The 19,134-nt window shown below is 45.6% G+C and overlaps 1 protein-coding gene across 2 annotated transcripts in view; it reads right to left on the bottom strand.

Moving 5' to 3' along the window:
* Window positions 1-7,323: 7,323 nt before the first annotated feature.
* The window catches only part of KIF16B (kinesin family member 16B), a 279,293-nt gene continuing 267,482 nt past the window's right edge, over window positions 7,324-19,134 (bottom strand). For both annotated transcript variants that reach the window (XM_045981079.1, XM_045981080.1), the window contains one exon: window positions 7,324-8,536. In XM_045981079.1, coding sequence (XP_045837035.1) covers window positions 8,378-8,536 — 159 coding nt within the window. In that variant the 3' untranslated portion in view covers window positions 7,324-8,377. The remainder of the gene's footprint in view (window positions 8,537-19,134) is intronic.

Raw genomic sequence — 19,134 nt, 5'->3', positions numbered from 1 at the left:
TCCCCTAGCCCTGAAGGTGGCCACTGCTTCCTGTCATTCCTATCTCTGTGCTACCTTTGAGTTCTCTGCTTTTCACCTTTTAAGTTAACTATGATTATTTTAAATTCTCTTTATGAAAATAACTGGTATGTTCTCTATCTCCTGACTTGTCCTTGATTGACACACTGAGCATTTTCCTCTCATCTGGGCAGTGGCAGCAGGCCTGGAGTTAACCTAGGACACTGAGGCTCTGGTCAGGGGCTTGGGTAAGCCACAACCTCCCTCCAGCTGCTTTACCTTTGGTAAATTAAGAGATGGACTGAAATCAGAGACTGCAAGTGGTAACCGTGGGCGGAGAGGGGCCTGCTGGTGTGACGGGCTTGCCGGGTGCCTGTGTGTACTTCAGCAACATGATCTCAAGTCCCTTTGGTGAGGATGTCCCCTCCATCCACCTGTGTGCTGTCTTGTATCTGAACGGATCCTGGCTCCAGATTGTTCCCAAGGCTCCTTCCAGCTTCTTCCGGCTTCTTCCAGCTCAGACATCCTTTTCTCTCCAGCCAGATGCTCAGAACCTGTCCTGCTCAGAACCTGTGGTTTTACCGGGAGCTTAGAGAATGTCCCAAAGGTGGTACAACTCAACTGATGTAATTTCAGCCCCACCACAGACACAGGGAGAAAATGCAAGAAGCTAGTGTCTCTTGGGCTGGGGCTGCTCTGAGCAGTACAGACTTCCTTGGAGGTCTTACAAGGATGCTGAAGTTGTGTCCTCCCGGGCCTGCATGCTGTAACCTATTCCTCATCCACAAGATGCTGCCTTACTGGCAGGCTTTCCAGAACAGATGGAGCTTTCCTTCCATGCTTTGAATGCTTGACTTGGCTTAAGGACACAAGGGGCTTGGACACTGGTAGCAGAATGGTCATGGATTTCAGGGAAACTAGCAGGGCTCCTACCATTTCCAAGGGTCTCTGAGACTCTCTGGAGCCCCCTTGTCATACGTGCAAAGGGGTTGGCATGGCACTCAGTAGAGACAGCAGGAAGCTGACACTACCAGATGCCGAAGAGAGGTGTCATGGGCCACCAGAGGGCCCTGGTCTCTAACTTCAATAGATTTGTTCGCTGAACGGCCCAGTGAATTAATGCATGAAGAACAATAGTCCTTTGGAATGGTAGCACCAAATTCATACAAAGTGGACCATCCCTGAAAGTTTCTGGAGACCCTGGGCTAGGGATGTCAGCCTCTGAGCCACCTGATCCGTAGAAACTGACCTGGACCACAGTCTCAGGCTAGCTGAGAGATGTTTCAATTTCCGTGCCAGCAAAGAGGCGTCTCTGTACATCTGAAGAATGGGTTACAGGTTGTTGCTTTAATCTAAAAACAATCTCCTCTCAGGCAGGGGGAGGCTAGGATGATTATGCTCAGGCCCAGAAGGTAGAGAGAGGACTTGAGGTCCACGGGGGGCTGCAGGTCATGGCACCCCAGCCTTAAGGAGGACACCAGTGTCCCTGTGCTATCGCTGGTCTAAATCATAAACCAAACCACACGACCGGCTCCTAGTTTCTTGACAGCTCTGAGTGCATGGGGCTCCCTACTCTTCTGTGTAAAAAGCAAGGATTCAGTGGGAGCCAAAAGACAAGACATGAACTTTACTTGGGTTTGCTGGCTACGGTAGTACGGGAGTTTGGACACACTCCAGCAAGCCATATGAGGCTCGGAGATGACACTTCTCTCAGGCAAGAGCGCCCAAATCTCAGAACCTGAAATATACCAACCGTCAGTGTGCCAAGAGCAGAACTGCCAGCCTCGAGATGGCACAGGACAGAACTCTCACCCGAATCTTGTCCCTTGCTTGTTAACGTTTATTTATTTTTTTAAGATTTTTTTTTTTTTTTTTTAATTTGACACACAGAGAGAAAGCCAGAGAGGGAACACGAGCGCAGGGAATGGGAGAGGGAGAAGCAGGCTTCCCATTAAGCAGGGAGCTTGATGCAGGGCTCGATCCCAGGACCCCAGGATCATGACCCCAGCCGAAGGCAGATGCCTAATGACTGAGCCACCAGGTGCCCCGCTTGTTAACTTTAATCAGGAAGTTTGCTTCTCTTTATTACATATGATTTTAAAGGAAGAGCCCTAGTTGCCTCATGCTCTCTCTCCCCAGGAATATCCTTCCAAAACAGTGGTAGCTGATGGGAAATGTGATCTCATTTACAAAATTTCAGCCAGCAACCTCTCAGGTGCCCTTTCCTCTGGCTTCTGCCTTTCTCTGCAATCTGTCACTGCCCCGGATGTTCCCTTATGTGACAGCAGTGATGAGCGTTTTCCCTCTTGCACATACTTTCCTCAATTTGGAGCAACCCCTCTCCCTCTGTGGCGCTCGTTTCTCCTCATTGCTCAGGTGTTAGCTCAGGGAAATTGCAGGGCCTCCAAGAGGAGATCACTTGTCTAGTACGTTCTCTCCCAGCACCGTCTCTTCTTGCTCTGTGACTTTGATCAGGCTTTGCCATCACGGGGTCGTGCAAGCTCTGGTTGGTTGCTGAGTGGAGGAAGAGTTCCCCGAGGGCAGGCCCTTGGCTGTGCTGCTCCCCCCTGTGTGGGGGACCCCGTCCCACGCTAGGCTATGGAAGATGGTCACGAGTCTGTTTTGAATGACTGGTGACACATGGGGTACTAATGCTAAGCAGACGGATTCTCTAACCACCAGGAATGAAAAGAACGCAGCCAGTGTGGTTGACATTCTCTGTGCCCTTTTCCCTCTCAGCTAGGATCTCGACACTCAGCATGTGGCTAGTGGAATCACAGGAATGGCTGCCGTTTGATCGGATCCTTCCTTCACCGTCCCCATGATGGGAAGGGGCTGGAGCGGTGGCAGTGACGCAACACAGATGGCTCCAAGGAGGACAAGAACGGACCAGACTTCGTGGACTTCCTGAGGTTTACTGTGCTGGTCCGTCCTTCCACCCAGCCCTCAAGGGGCACAGAGCAAGAGAGGAATATGCCAGGCATGGAGAGGAATGGCTTATACAGAAAGGGAATGAGGTGCGTGCCATGGGGCTGGGCCAGCTGGCAACGATTTCCTGATCAGACACACACATACGTGCAACAGCCCCCAGCCCGGTGGACAGCAAGCTCTTCAGATGCACGCTCCACCCCAGAACACTCTGCGCTTCAGACCAGAGGGGAGCACCACACTGTCTGGCCGCATGTTTTTTTTTTTTCTTTTTTTAAAGATTTTATTTATTTATTTGACAGAAAGATAGCGCGCACCAGTAGGCAAGAGAGCGGCAGGCAGATGGAGAGGGAGCAGGTTCTCCACTGAGCAGGGAACCCGATGCGGGGCTAGATCTCAGGACCCAGGGATCATGACCTGAGCTGAAGGCAGATACTTAACCGACTGAGCCACCCAGGTGCCCCAGCCACATGTTCTTTATGAGAAGTACCTACATGTGGGTACACTCAGGCTGCTGCCCTTGTACCAGAAGGCAAAGAGAATCCTTTATCATGAAAACATGACCTCCCCCATCTGGATAAACAGCATTTTAATATTACTCTGCAACCACAGAATTGCACCCACTGTGAAGCAACTTTACTTATTACATTCATTAAAATTAGGACTTAAAACACCATACAAAAAGAGTCATTTATAATGGCAACCCCCTTCCCCCATGGTTTCTAGCTTGTTTTTAGGAGAAAAGCTAAAAGAATTTAGAATCAACAAAAGTGCAAATGTTTAAAAAAAAAAAAAAAAGCTCTTAATCACCACAAACTGGTGTGATTGTTCTCTGCGATGCTCTCCTCTAAGAGATTCCCCAGCAGCTCTGGAAAAGCAGCTGCCGTCTTCCTTCCTCCCTCCCTCCTTCCCTTCCTTCCTTCCGCGTGGCTGAGAAGGAAGACAGAGCCTCAGGAATAGCAGACCCTCAGGCTGTAATTTAGTGAGAAGCTCTCAGGCACAACGTTAAGTGCTACTGGAAACACTTCTGCAAATATTAACTGCACATAAGGATTCGTGACACTTTGAGGAAAATAACTCTGCTTTCAAGCAGTGAAGATATTTAACTATATTTTTCATGTTTTTTCCCCCCAATCCTAAATTCTAGAGAAAGGTTTCTCTCTCTCTGGAGACCTGCCTTAATGGTACCAAACAGCTTTGTATGCGGACCCTATGGGGCTTTTTTGCCTTTTGCTGATGCATTTCTCTCTACACACTGCCAATTTTGCACCTAGTGCACTTTCCCATTTTCAATGCGTGAAGAGAGATGGCTTGTGCATCTTTTTGCAAACACATTTATTTCTCTCTCCCTGAATGGGGAAGATTCTGCCTTTCCAGCAATGGGGACCGAGCAAAATCAAATTGATGAACCTCAAATTCCCACCGAAGAACCAGTTTTTGGAGAGGTAACCCTCAGAGGGGGATTAAAAAAAAAAGCTTCATTATTTAATGCACAGAGGAAGGGGTACCAAATGGGCATAGTCAAAGAAAGAACGTTTTTCTGCTTATTTTCCAAGATGGAGAACGTTCTAGAAAGGCATGGGGCAACCTCAGGAGACAGTGCCAGAACCTAGTGTGCAGAATTCGACAGTGATAAATGCAGGTGAATTGCATTTATTTGCAGCAAACAAGGATAAACTCCTATCCTTGAACCCCTTCAGTTCAGCCAACTGTCTCTTTGTCTCTCCTACCATTTTGAAGTGTAACAAGGTTCTACTGGCTGCCAGATGAAAAAGCCTTCTGAAGGTGAAGCCTGGCCAACACCACCAAGGCCCCTGATTACTCCCATGTACCACTGTAGGATCAATTTGAAATATGACGCTTTAGAAATTTGTAACAGATGCTGGATTTGTTTCAACTCTGAAATAATTCTGTATTGTGTGAAATTCAAAATCTCAGCACCACAGAATCGTCACCCTTGTAATTATCATCAGAAAAAAACACTCTAAACAGAAGCAAAAAAGTCAATAACCAGGTCCTCTTCTTGCTTATGGAAAGAGCACTGCCTTTAAAAGAAGGGATATACAAGGCTTAATTCACTAAGAATGAGTGCCCTTAGATTAATGGTCTTTAATTAGTTTTCCCAAAACATAAATCACCTGTCATGATAATTTAAATAAAACTGAAGCAGTTGCTTTTGCCATGGAATTATTTCACCTAAATTTCTTTACCTGTCTTATCCAAAATGAAAAGAACAAAAACCAATACTTACCCAGTAACAAAGTCCAATTTGAACTATTCCCGCACGTGTGTGTCAGAGATGGGAAGACAAGGGCCTCATGTGGCAGAAATATTCGGCTCTGGACTAAGGACACCTCAAGGCATCATTTTAGGCATTTGTGAAGGAGTGTATTTAAAACCTCTTTTCAACACTACAGATCGGAAAGCGGGATGCCACTGAATATTTTCTCATGACTGTCTTGATTGGTACCCATGCTTCCTCTAAGGAGATGAGGCTTGCCCTGTGGTAGGCTCAGTCTAAGTGATAATGAGCCACATGACAACAGAACACTGCTCTTCGTCTCCGAGAGCACGTCTGAGGAAATGATGGGGCGCACGTGGGATGGTGCCCTGGCGAAAAGGTGTCCGAATCTCATCCTGGAAACCTGAACCCAGAACACCAATGTGCCCCAGCTCTGAGGCTGGAGACGTGGCCTTGCAGCAGCTACATGTCGTGAGTTCACAGATGCTCTAAGCTGTGAAACTTCTCACTGTCAAACATATGCTAGGTAGAACACTGAGTGGGTAAACAGGGCCACATTGAGCAGAACTGAGTCTTTCTACATATAAATGTAAATAGAAATGAACCTGGGGCTGGGTACCCCAGGCAAAAATCTTCAGAGCCTCTCCACGTTATCGGCCAGAGAATCTTCTAGATGTCCATCCTTAGGGAGCCAGCATGCCTTGGTTAGTCCCTATCCACATGCTCAAATTAATCAAAATAGCAAGGTCTGCGTGGGATCCAGGCTGAAGTTGCCTATACCACTTAAGATTATAAACAAGTTTCGTACACATATTTTATTGTGGAAGCAAGACCTAGGACAGGCTGAAACAGCTTAAATAAAGAATTCTAAGTTTCTTAGATTTGTCCAACTGCCTATAAAAATAGTACAAGTTGATGGCACCTCTATCTGACTTGCCTAAAATGCTCATCTCAGCATTACTTTATCTGATGCGCTTGAAGTATTAAAACATGCATTTGCTAATTGTCTTTTACTCCTGAGCATCTGTCTAAATGAACAAAGCTTCAATTTTGTCATCCTGGCTCTAATGTCTCTTTTGTCTTCGTTCCTGAAAGGGATTCCACTATTTGTCTAGGTGAGACTTCTCACTGGCTTTTCAACACTCCCTCACGTTTGGTTCAGGTCAGGCTGCCTCTGAGTCCGATGAGAAGTCTATAGTTCGCGTCCACACCCCAGGGGCTGACCTGGTCCATTCACCAGAAGCGGCTGTTCCCCTGCTCGTGAGCACGGCTAGAATGGGACCTAGAGATCATCCTGTGCAACAGCTCGGTTTTCAGATGGGGAGGCTGAGGCTCAGAGAGGGGAAATGACATACTTCCCCCACAGCTGGCTTTAGCCGAAGCCGGCAAGAGCTTGAACTTCAAACTCAACGCTGAGTACTTCAGATGAGGATTGGAGTCATAGGGTCTTCTGGTTCCTGCACTTCTTACAAACACGTCTGTTTATTCTCTCCACGTTATTACTGTATCCTCTGTCATTTCAGTGAACAGTGTGCTACCAGCCTGGCCTCGGGTACAGGTCGTAAAGGGCAGGGGACAGATTATCTGGTCTGTTGAAGAAAACCATTTGGTTTACTCATTAAATGAGGGACAATCTGTAGTGTTGTGACTCCTTTTAAATAAATGACCTATGGTTAATTATTATCTCTCAGCTTTTATCCTTTAATCTCCAGGTTTAAATTCTTGCCTAGTAATTGCCTCTAAACCTATGCCTGTAATCACCACCGCAGACAAAAGCAAGTCTTCCTGCAGCAATTTTTTTTCAAATCCTCATTTTTTTCATGTTAAACTATGACATCTAATTAGTGTAATAATAGTTCCCCCCCTTATTGGGATTATTGCATCTTTAAACATATTCTTCAGGTTGGAGAGCTCAGTTGCACACGCATATTCTAGAAGACTGAATGAAAATACGTTTTGTTACCCCATTCGTTTGTGGCTTCAAATGTTACTCCGACGGCATCTTCTGCAACACAAATGCTAAATTATACATTACCGATCTTCCCAAACACATTAGATAAATTTTTAAACAGACCAGTAGGGATGATCATGTCGCAAACTTAAAATAAACTGAGCAACACGACAGATTCTATAACATCATTTAATATTGACAGCAGCTCAATTTAAATTTTGAAAAAAGCAAATACCTTTCATAAATTTGGTGTGAACGATTATATATTTTGATACAACTATTGTACAGGCCTGTGTACATATATAAATCTATAGGTAGAATTATATACATTTCCATATATGCCACATTTATATTTTGTCTACTCACATTTTTCGCTTTAGTAAAACAAAGCAGTTTTACTGTACATAGATGTGCAATGCTACATTAAGTCCTGAGTAATTTAAGGGATCACTAATAAACTACTGTAAATTCTAGTCTTTCAGCCAAAGGTCCAGTAGATTCTGTAACAAAAATGTGAAAAAAATAATATTTAAAAATAGGCATTCAGCTATGCGCTTGTTTTTGTGCTCAGTGGTGAAAGCTCAAGAATGCACAGTAGCCATTTACATTTGGGGCAATTCCCTTAAATATTCAAGATTAAACAAACCTCCTATTTGTATGGATTTACAGAAGTTTTAAGTGATGTCACCTACATCCAATTTGTTGAGCATGGAGGATTCCAGTCATGACTGGACCAAAATTCCCTTTTGCAGAATATGAAATTCTGTGTAAACATCAGTGGCTAGGTATTGTACAAAAGTTCTGACTCAAATGAGGGGAAAAAGAAATAAGAATACAGTGAAATCATTGAAGATGCTTCTCTTGGGATGTAGGTAGCCACACGGAAGGACTGTAAAAAAATAAGACAGATCTTTTGGTGGAAGAGGAACTCAGATGCCAGTCATTGAAGGGAGGTCTGGTGAACCACCCACTCACTTGGGGAGGTCCTGGGCCCAGAGAGCCTGCGACACCCCAGCCACGTCCATTCTGCCACAGGGCAGACTCTGCTGGGATGAGAAGGAAGCACTATGGGGAAAAGGCCACATTCGACGGCAATGGGACAGCAACAGCTGCCCGTCGGGGTCCCCGTCAACCAAGCGAAACATCCAGTCCCAGATTCAGGCACTCGGGGGGCCCTGGTGAGGCTGCCCTGCGCCGGGAGGGCCCCTTCGAGGAGAAGGCACTGCATTGGTGGTTCCTCCGTCCCCCCCTCCACAGCTCTACCCCGTCCCGTGGCTGCTGTAGTCAAAGACTCCCTTCTTGAAGAATGGCGAGAACTCACAAATGGTGTGTTTGGAAAGGGTCAGCCCCACCTTGTTGATGTGCAGGGGGGACGTCGCAGATTGGAGCATCACGCTGAAAAAGTCCCTGAGGTATTTCTGAGGAAGAGACAAGAGCCAAAACATGGTTAGATGTCATCGGGTGGAATCAAGGAGAGAAGAAATTCCACACACAACTTACCACCCACTTGGAGCCGTTGCTGTTATTAGAAATAGTGCAGGAGACTGTGTGTGGCCTCAGCTGTCACCAGACCCACCCAAGGGAATACAGCCACAGCACCCATGATGCAGGTGACTTTTCTGGGACTCACAGTGACATGGCCTCAGGTCCACCTGCACACAATGCCCAGAGAAATGCCAATGCAGTGCCAGGCATGGGGGGGGGTCTGCTTTCCAGCAACAGTGGCACTAGTTAAGATCCTATTTTGTAACAATTCATTTCCCTCCAACTTACTTATTAAATAGAAAGCTGATTAAAAGGAGGCAGAGAAAATTAAAAAAAAAAAAAAAAGGCTAGCCATCTGTATAATGCTAAATGTGCCACCGACTAGCATTTTTTAAATGATACCGTCCCTGTCTGCTTTGGATCTGTCTTGTAAACCAAAGGAGAAAGAAATACTGGGGACAAGCGAGTCAATTCCAAGTACTAATATTTACAAGTCATTTTGCAAAACCTATAATCATCAATGAAAAGAAATTCTTCCTGAGGGTAATTGCTCTGAACCACCCCCTGCACTGCCCCTCCCCCCCCTCCCCACTGCACGTGTTTGTCGCAGCATTCTCTGCCTTCTCTGGCACCCAGCAAGCAAAGCATGTCTGGGACGAGGATCTGAGATGCTGGGGACGGAATGAGACGTGGCTGCTGGCAGGATGTATTAAAGGAAAACAGGACACACAAAAATAGTTAATGTATTTCAGGTCAGGCAAATGTTATTTATAACAGAATGGGCCCAAATGCCGTGGGGTGGGTAAGCCTACATCTCTAGCAGGGTCCCGGCTTGTTTAAAAAATATAAACAATCCTATCACAAGTCTTGAAATTAAACACAATAATTACAGACTTTCAGTAACAAAGAAGTTTGTCTGTGGAACACGGCCGAGGTCTTAGAAGGAGGGGTTCCCAATCAGGGGCCATTTGCCCCAAAGAAGACATACAGCAGTGTCTGGAAATGTTTTCCACTGATTGCCACTCTGTCCTGTGACGCACAGGACAGCCCCATGCCAGCACGACAGGGAAACCTTGGCCCAGGGCAGGGGAATTCCAGCTTCTTCTATCTATTGCTAAGCCTGAAATTTATTTCTGAAAGAAGACACTCTGCTGGAGGAAAATTCGTCTCCTGTTTTCTTAAACATAACAATGAGGATTATTACTAATTAATACGTGTATAGTAATTTATAGTTTCTAAAAATCTTCTAATTTCTTGCTGATGCACAGTCACTGCACATTCTTCAATCGGACAATCTGATGACAAGCCTGACCCATGCATATCTCTGTGAAGCCATCCCCAAAGCATGAGAACGTAACCTTGCACCATGCCCCCAAATTTCTGAACTCACCTAATTTGATGCTATCATCATACTCTGCCTAGAATTACCTGCTTCTTTTTTTTTTAACCGTCAAACCCATTTTGGGGTGAGAATCCTACTGCAGAAGCGAGCAAGGTTACGGATCAGGAGAGGGGACTTAAACACAGACTGTCTTTTTTTGTTCAATATACTTAACTTACTGGTCTCACAGTAATCTCTCAGGAAAGGAGCCTGAAAGAGCAATCAGGCGGAGGTAAGAAGGGGCCCAAACCAATTACTGAAAAATGAAGACGTTACACCAGGACTTATTTGCATCAGAGGCAAAAGGGAACCAGACTTCTACTTTCCTGGGGGAAGGGAAGCTGAGGAGAGCAAATCTATAGGGAGCTGTGGTCCATCCAATATGGATACAAGTGCACGTGGGAGACCACACCCAGCCTGCCAGCCAATGCTTGCAATGCAGTAAGTGCATGTTGGCAGGTTGAGAATGAAGCGTTTGGAACAAGGATGACAAGGAGCTTGGGTGCCTGGAGCTTAGGGTCACAACTCTTTCACAGTCTAAAGCACGCCCAGAGCTAGGCGGCCGTCCCCTCCGGAGTTCCTGAGCGCCCACCCTGCTGCAGGGGTCCCACAGGCTGCATTTAATGCTCATAACCAACTTGCCTTCAAGATGAATTCCAACCGAATGGAAGGTACTCACATCTGGGAATGGCTGTTGTACCAACATCTGTCATCATTAGTTCACAAGGAGGGGGTGGGGTGCTTTAAATTAAAGGGCCAGTAGAGCCCAAAGGGTACAGTGAAAAGTGAAAGTTAAAATGTAAATAAAAGAAAAAGAGAAAGTACTGGAGAGCCCTTCCCTGCCAGGACACCACAACCAGGAGAACCGAAAACTAGGTGTACGTAGTGCCTTTTTCTTTAAATGAACTCACTAGCATGTCTCCATGGAAACTCAAGAGAGAAGGATCTCATTCAGTGAATTGCCAACATTGCAGTTGAGTTTTTACATTGCAAAACTCTGCTTGGCAGGATGGGGCAGGCTGGGCTCCCTTTACAAAAACCTTTCCTTGATCAAAGAAATGCTTTGATTGGAGAGTGTTTTCGCAGTGAGCTTCAGGGGCTCTGAAGTATTCGAGTGAGGCATGGGAGGCTTGGTGCCGTAGGCTGACAGCGGGCTGGCCGAACTTCTGGTAAATGACAAAACCCAAGGACTAGGCGTAGGGTTGGGCACAGAAGACAGAACTAAACTTCCAGAAGGTTCTTGAGGTCACAGGCAGCAGGAGATCACTCTTCTTTGGAACCCCCACCATACCTTACACACTGTTAAGCTGTTAAGCTTGGGAAAAATGCTTGGAAGGAACCCTGATGACTGAAACTGAGGAGTTAACCTCTAAAAATTGAAGTGCACCCAGAGAAAACAGCACATGTGCACAACCTGATGAAGTTTCAAACAGTGGACATCCCTGTGTGATCAGCACCAGATAAAAACAAGACAAACCTGCTAGTACCCAGGGGCAGCCCTCCTCATTCTCCCTCACAATCCTTTCCCCAAGGACAAGGCTACCCTGACTTCTCCCATCATCCATTAGTTCTGCCAGTTTTGGAACCTCACATTCATGGAATCACACAGACACTGTCTTTCGTGTCTGGCCTCCTGGGCTTTAACACGATGTATGTGAGACTCACACACCCTGCTGGGTAGAACTGCAGTGTGTCCATTATCCTGGCTATATAGTATTCCACACATGAACAAGCCCTCTGACTGCCTTTCCCAGGGAGGCACGCAGCGGTGACTGGTTTGCTTCTTCCCTCTGAGCTCTTCCTCAGGGATGAAATGTGCCTCCACACAATGGTGTCTGGTGAATCGGGTTTATAGCTTTCTCTCCTGTAAAGCAGTTCCCCTACAGGATTTTAGGCTCAGATCAAGATCTGCAAATGAACTAGAACTCTACTATTCTATTTAATATGTATATATTATAATTATATGTAAAATACACCTTTAAAGACACACATATTCCCTACATTTGTCATTTTTGTTGCTTGTGCTCACAATGTTTTCTATAGTATCTGTGGTTGAGGGGAGAAAATTAAAGTTCTTCCTGTCAAAGTGATCCCCTTTTTATTGTCTAGCCCTCCCCAGTATGTGAAAAATAAATCCAGAAAAGCCAAGCTGCATTCCCAGGGCATTTCACTTTATAAAAAAGTATTACAAAAATTGAAGGACATTAGGAGTTTAAGTGGCTTTCAGGGTCAAAAGGGCAAAGAAGGAGAAGGATTTGTGAAATCCAATAACCAATTTCTGTTTCTTTCACGTGGCATTTTCTCCATCAAAAAGGAAATGAAAAGAAACAAAAACCAGGCATATTTAAATCTCTGTGGCTGTCAGGGACCCCAGAAGGCCGGCAAGCCTTGCCCACTCTGGTGTTGGGTGTCTCACCCGAATCCTGGCTTCATTAAACGCTCAGACCGGGGCCACTGCGAATGGGCAGCTGCAGCCCGCGCAGCTGTGCACCATTTCAGCCCTGCCTCGCCCAGGGTAGTTGGAAGATGAAAGTCAGATTAAACTAAATCCTTTTTCAATAAGATTGCAAACTCATGGTACAGAGTGAGAAGGGGTCTGGGAGAGGGTCTGAGTATGAGTGAAGGCAGGAAAGGGAGGGACCACACAGAGATGGAGGCGCTGGCTGGGGGCGGGGCGACAGAGGAAGGGTTGTGACAGAGGGAGAACAGGAGACACAAGAGGAGAGAAGTAAATAGCACAGCAACACTGGAGACCCAGCTCGGGGACTTATCTATCCATTTAGCATTTAAAAAAAAAAATTTAAGAATAATAAGAAATAGATGAGACATTTATCTAGGTAATTTACTTTTTGCTACTAGAACCAGCACTTACCAATACTTTCAGAAAATCAGGTTTAGATGGCTGATCTCGAATGCATATTTCAGTACTGAAGCAGAGAACCTTGATTCCAGAAAGTGCCTTTCTTCTACAGTCTGTGGGTATACTTTACTGTTTTTTAAGGTCTATGCAGGGGCAGAAAGCAGGGGGTAGAAGTAACCAGGAAAGACGAGACTGCATGGGTTTGTTCCAAAACATAAAACAGGCAGGTGCTTTACCCCCAAACAAGACAAAATCCTGTAGGGGACTAGGAGTTTTTCAAGAGGAGGCCAAAAGACCCCAGGGTGAATGAAGGACATATAGCTTGCAGAGACACGTGCACTCGGCTCCTGACCTCTTCTTTCCACAGGTCCAATCATACCTGCCAAGACCCCTCCACACATTTCCTGAGGATTGTCTCCCACATGCACACAACAGACTGACCAGCTGCCATCTTGTTACTCTTACAGAGAGACCACTTACCAAGGGCCTGCAGTGTTCTAGGCACAGTGAGAACTTTCCATGGTATATCTCATTTAATGACTACAATAACTTTATGAAGTAGGGACCATGACTATCCCCATCTTCCAGATGTAGAACCTGAGGACACCAGGAGGCTTGAGTAATGCCCTGAAGGACACACGCTCACATCTTCCAGCCCCAGAGGCTGGGTCTCAATCACTAGCCTGCCATCAAGCAGCTACCACCCCCTATTTGCCTGTTGGGCGCCTCATCTCCTGAGCACTGCCACCTCTCACTGGGCAGGGCCATCCATCTACCCTGAGCCAGATACACTGCCTCTCTCAGGCCTGAGGCTGCTCTCACAGAGACGAGGTCTCTGGGTTCTCGAGAGTTAATGTTCCACAAACATGGGGATGGGAAAAACACCTCTTGCTGTGAAGCTGGAACTCATCTGTGTTCCATGTGCAGTCTGTGCCCATGCTTCCTCACAGCCTTGGTGGGCGCTGGGCCACTTTTTTTTTTTTTTTAAACTGCCCTGTTTCCTTTTCCTTCCCAAATAGCACTCAGATTCCGTTCTGAAAAACTATCTCTCTGTCCTTTGGGGATTGGTTATCCGTCTGACTTAGGGCAGAGGACTGGTGAACTCTTCCCATTCATCTTCTGGGACGAGCACCCCCATAACCAAGGAGCTAATGAAGATGCCACTCGGATTCTGCTGGAATCAATCTCTTCCAGATTGCACAGCCACTGCCAGAGGGCATTTTCAAGAGTGTAAGAAGTCCAGGGAACTCTCAGAGAGCCAGCTGCAGGAGAGCCTTTGGTCTTACCATGCCCAAGCCCGGGGTGGATGCATCCATTTGTTGGCAATGGGCCACTGCGATTTTCTACTGTTGGCAAACAAGTTAACTAACAATGACCCTTGACACACTGGCAGGCAGGTTGTAGGCACCAGTCTGGGTCAGAAGAAACCTTCCATCTGTACCACACCCAAGCTCCCAGGGGGCTGGACTGTGTCAGATCAAGATCTGCTCTTAGGAAAAGGTCCATCTACGGAGGCTCTAGTAAATAACATTTCAGATGGGTCAGTGCATTCTGGGGGTACATCCCCAGCCAAGCGTTAACCTGGAAAGTTCTTGCCCCAAACCCTGATATACACACAGGCCAATCTTCAAAATTCCAACACCATTTCAAGATACCTAAACATTATTAATCTTTTGAACCAAAACACAGGCTAATATGGTCTATTGGCTGTGTTAATGAGTTCTAAAAGGTGAAACACACTCCCTACAGCAATACAGGGCAATTCAGCAAGAATTTAGTCAATTATTTTAAAGCTTTAGCCTGGTACCTCAATCAATACACTGCATCAGGAAGAAAAAATTGAAAATATAATGTGCTGCTACATGCTATTTTCATTTTTATTTCATTCTTGATGAAGGTCATTCTGTTAACATGATTCATGTGTGACCTACAATACAATTTCAGTCTCTGCTCTAGCTGAAAGGAAAGTACTTAAATTACTAGAAGAACCTAACTAAAATTTGGCCTTCATACAGCCTCTGCAGGGCTGTTCAAGTCTGGAGTTTCTGGATGAAATGCTGGTTTGGTCATCGGGACTGGCCATGTGGTCTACAGTCCATCCAGGCAAAAACCTGTGAGATGAGCAGGAAGTTAAACAGTGCAGCCCCTGCCATCCTGCAGCCATTTCCTTTCAGGTCTGGGGTCTACAAAGGAGGGAAGATGGAGTGGCATCCATGCTTGGCAAATAGTGTGAACTAGGGGGCCAGGCCGGCATGTGTAGGGCTCTGTGTGGGGAACAGCAGGACCTGAAGGGGAACGCAGAGGACCCCAAACCTGGATTTGGGTCTACAGGCACTCTGTACAAAGCACTTCCCAGTTCATGAGCTCAAGGGACCCCTAGGACAGGGTGAGGAAGAGGAGGACAAGGTATGCATAACCTGTTTATAGAGATTCCCAGAGGCAGTGACTTAGCCCATGTCAACAGACCACAGAGGCTGACAAAGGACAGGCTCTTCAAATTCAGGAGAAGTGAGATGTCTAATATAATTCACAAGGTAGAATCCCGTGAAGCCTGAAACATAGTGAGTAAAGGTAAACACAGCCCTTCTCTTTTGAGCCTATGCTCACAGAGGCTGTCAGAATTTGCCAGTGTGTGTGTGTGTGTGTGTGTGTGTGTGTGTGTGTGTAGAGAACACATGGGAATGAGAGTAGGGTCCCAGAAGCATTCAAAAGATCCTACCTTATTTTTTTTGGCTCCCTTCCTTCTATTTTAATTATCATGGGGATAAATTCATGACTATTTTAGGTTGCTAAAAAGCTTGCTTTACTGGGGCTTATAACCTATTATTTTAGAATAGTCTATATTCTAAAATGTAAGACTGTTATACAGGCTTACATGTGAGCCTATATAACAGAGTCATACAGGCTCATGACTGTAACCGCAGCCTGCCACGTACATGGCCGAGTACTGCCCAGCTGTGTCACTCCTGATGTCCCCAGCCATCTCACTGTTGTCGAGCCACTTCATGTCACAAAATTTTAACATACATCCGTAATTTAATTTCAAGTTATTGAAATTATTAAAATGTGCTTTAAAAATGTAGTAGGGCCTTATCCACCTTTCCACTATGACATATTAACAGGGAAGACAGTTTGCTGGAATTCCTCATTTCCAGAAGCCATTAGCCATGATGGCAGCTTAAAGACAACGATCAGTCTGCTAAGACTTAGAGGTTTCATTTACCTTGCAGCACTTGGAAAATTCATCCTTGACTGATGGGCTCTGAAGACAGATCAAGCCAGGATGGAGACATGCTGGGATATTTCCAGATCCGAGCGAGGTCTGGCTACCACTGGCTATGTATTATGAATCAACCCAGTGGGGTCAATATTCAATCACTCAAGGTTTTCCCGTTTCAAACTCTCATAAATTCTAGTTGACACCTCTCTCTCTGGCTATTTAGGAGTCCTAAAATTTGTCTCCTCTAGATCAAAAATACCGGGTTCCTCTCCCGACCTGCCCCTAAACGTCCTCCGCACTCTGATGAAATTAGGACAGTTTGATTCAAGCAACTCATCCATCCACCGCAGTTACCATATACCTGCTCTACAAAGAGCAGTGGGCCAGGCACTGGGTGTTCAATGTTGATTAAAACTGACACAGAGCCTGGGCTTCCCTGTATCATGTGTTCACTGTTCAGAATCATTCATCTAAATCCTACTTGTCTTCTAAGCACTGGACAAGGTTTGTTCTTTTTTGGCTCTTCTCTCTCTTGAGACTTCATTCATGCACCCAACAAATATTTGTTGAGAGCTTTCTACATGCCAGTGCCACTGAGGATTCAGTAGTAAGATCAGTTTCTGCCCTGAGTAATGTGTAGGCATTCCAGGGAGTTGGATAGGTAAAGCACTGATTAAAATAAGGCTACATTCTCTGAACAGAAACGAGATGCTTTTGGAGCACACAGAAAAGGCATCCAGCCTAGTTCTGGGAACTGGGGACATTTATGCCAAGAGCTGAGGGATGAGTAAGAATCAGACTGGAGAAAATATTGGTGGAAGCTACTTGAAGGAAGCCTATTCCAGGCAGTGGGGAGAGCACGTGCAAAGCATCATGGTGAGGGTGCACAGCTTGGAGTGTCCCCAAGAGTCCACATGACTATACTGTGTGCACATGATGTGGGGCCCATTTAGCATTGGGGACATACTTCTGGAATGTTCTGCTCGCCAGACTGGCTCTCTACTGACCCTCATGCTGGGGGTCCTGCACTGTGCTCTGGCGGTGTCTCTTCTCTCTGATTCCTGGATCCTGTCAGGCCTTCTGGGTACAGCCTGAGCCTTATTTTCACCAAGAGAACACACCAGAGGTAAAGCTGTCACCTGGCAGGCTCTGGAGCCACAGGCAGGCCTAGTCCTTAGTGGCACCATGATCAGAATGAAGCCATGGAAGTTACCTGACCTGATACCTGACACTAGGAAAAGATGAACCACTTGGCGGAGCCCTGCCCAAATTCCAGAACCATAGCATTCAGAAGCAATAAAATGGCAGTTGATTTAAGGAAGTTAAGTTTTGGGGTAGTTTATTACATGTGATAGATAACCAACTTTTGTGTGGGGGGGAAGAAGGTAAGAGATGAGGGAGTCCATGAAATTAGTCAAAGCAGAAAAGTCTCTTTGGCTTTTATTTATAATTTACGACTAGCCATAAATCACAGTCCTATTCTACTTCATGCTAACCTCTTCCAACCTCTTTAGTATTTCTAATGAATAATTCTGTCTTAGCAGGTACTTCTTTTCATCCATCCTAGGTTTTAAAGTAAATACTTGAAATAAGTAGTCATCATTTGAAATATGGCATTTATTTCTTGATTTTATAGAGAATTCTGAGAGCTCCCAGTTAAAATTCATCAGGGTGAAAATGTTAGTCTGTGATTACAGAATCGGAACTATTCATTACAGCTATTCAGAGAATCTTCTTTATGAGCTTAATGACATAAGCATATTGTATTGAATTATTATGGTACTGCATCAATTGGACTCATAAATTTAATATACTCAGTCTGGCTCACATATTCTAATAAAATCCAGCGAGCTTTAAAAATTGTATAAGGAATGTGCACTTAAAGTCACGTGATATTCAATTTTTACAGGTTGGCATCCCTGCTTGGGGTACTGAGCATAGTTCCAGGGTTTGTGACCAACCGGCCTGGTAGGCCAGCAAGCTGAGCGGGCGGACCCACAGAAAGGCCACATAGAAAGCTCCAAATCTGCTCAGACTGTGAAGCTGGGTGAGCTCTTCTCCAAAACCCAAGTCAATACCAGGCCCCTCTCTTGGGTTCACCAAGGGAAAGAGCTGAGGCTGCACCTTGGGTTGTAAGCAAGGGCACGTCAGCTGTAAGGCAGCAGGCCAACTGTTTCCAGAGGTCTGACAGGCCCCACTCTCGACCTTACTCAGTGGAAGCAAAATATGGGAGGATGGACTGTGGAAGAAGTGTAGTTTCCAGCACTCATCCTGGTTCTTTGACTTTTGTTCATTTGATCTGACATTTGATCTGGGTTAAGAGACTGGTAACAGCTCCACATGGAGGCACAGCAACTCAACTGTCCCAGCATCCAGGTGGGGAGGGTGGGAGAGCAGCCCAGGGGCTCAGCTGGCCCTGTGGACCACATGACCTCTGGAGTCCAACCCTCGCATTGCAAGCCACATCCCGGGACACCCAGTCATGCAGCAGCCACCACGCTGGGCACAGGGACACTGAAGCACTGGAGTATGGATTAAGTCCCTGAACTCCTCTGCACCTCAGTTTCTTCATCTGATTATACCTCCTTTTCAATTGGGAGATGAAATGAGCTGTGCCTGTGAGGTGCGTGGGGCAAGGCCCAATTCACACTATGCATTTATTAAGTGGGTAACATTATTATATACACAGTTTTGTCCTCAGGAGTTAACCAGCAAATATATTCATTTTCTCCCCTTTTAGGTGTTTAGAGACACGTGGGCTTAAAATGTGGAAGTATTTAATGCTTTAATGTTTTCCCCTTCAAAGGAAAGTGGAAGACAGCAAGTCTGGAATGACTTTTTTTCCAAAGTCACCTCATATCGGATACTGGCAGACCCTTCATTTCAAAAATTGCTTTAAAGTAAGGAAGAGTTAATGGGTTTTTCAAAATGGGGAATCGTAATTCTAAGTTTAAAATTCTAGGCTATACCAGGTAAATTAATGATGCCCCCAAAGCTCATTTTAAGATACATTTTGGACACTGAGATAATGAAAAAATGCCATCTGGGGGAAAAAAAAGAATGATTCTTT

This window comes from Meles meles, chromosome 16 (assembly GCF_922984935.1).
Source record: "Meles meles chromosome 16, mMelMel3.1 paternal haplotype, whole genome shotgun sequence".
In the NCBI taxonomy this organism is placed as follows: domain Eukaryota; kingdom Metazoa; phylum Chordata; class Mammalia; order Carnivora; family Mustelidae; genus Meles; species Meles meles.
The sequence above is the reverse complement of the archived record's forward strand: the minus strand, read 5'-3'. Positions and strand labels throughout refer to the sequence as shown.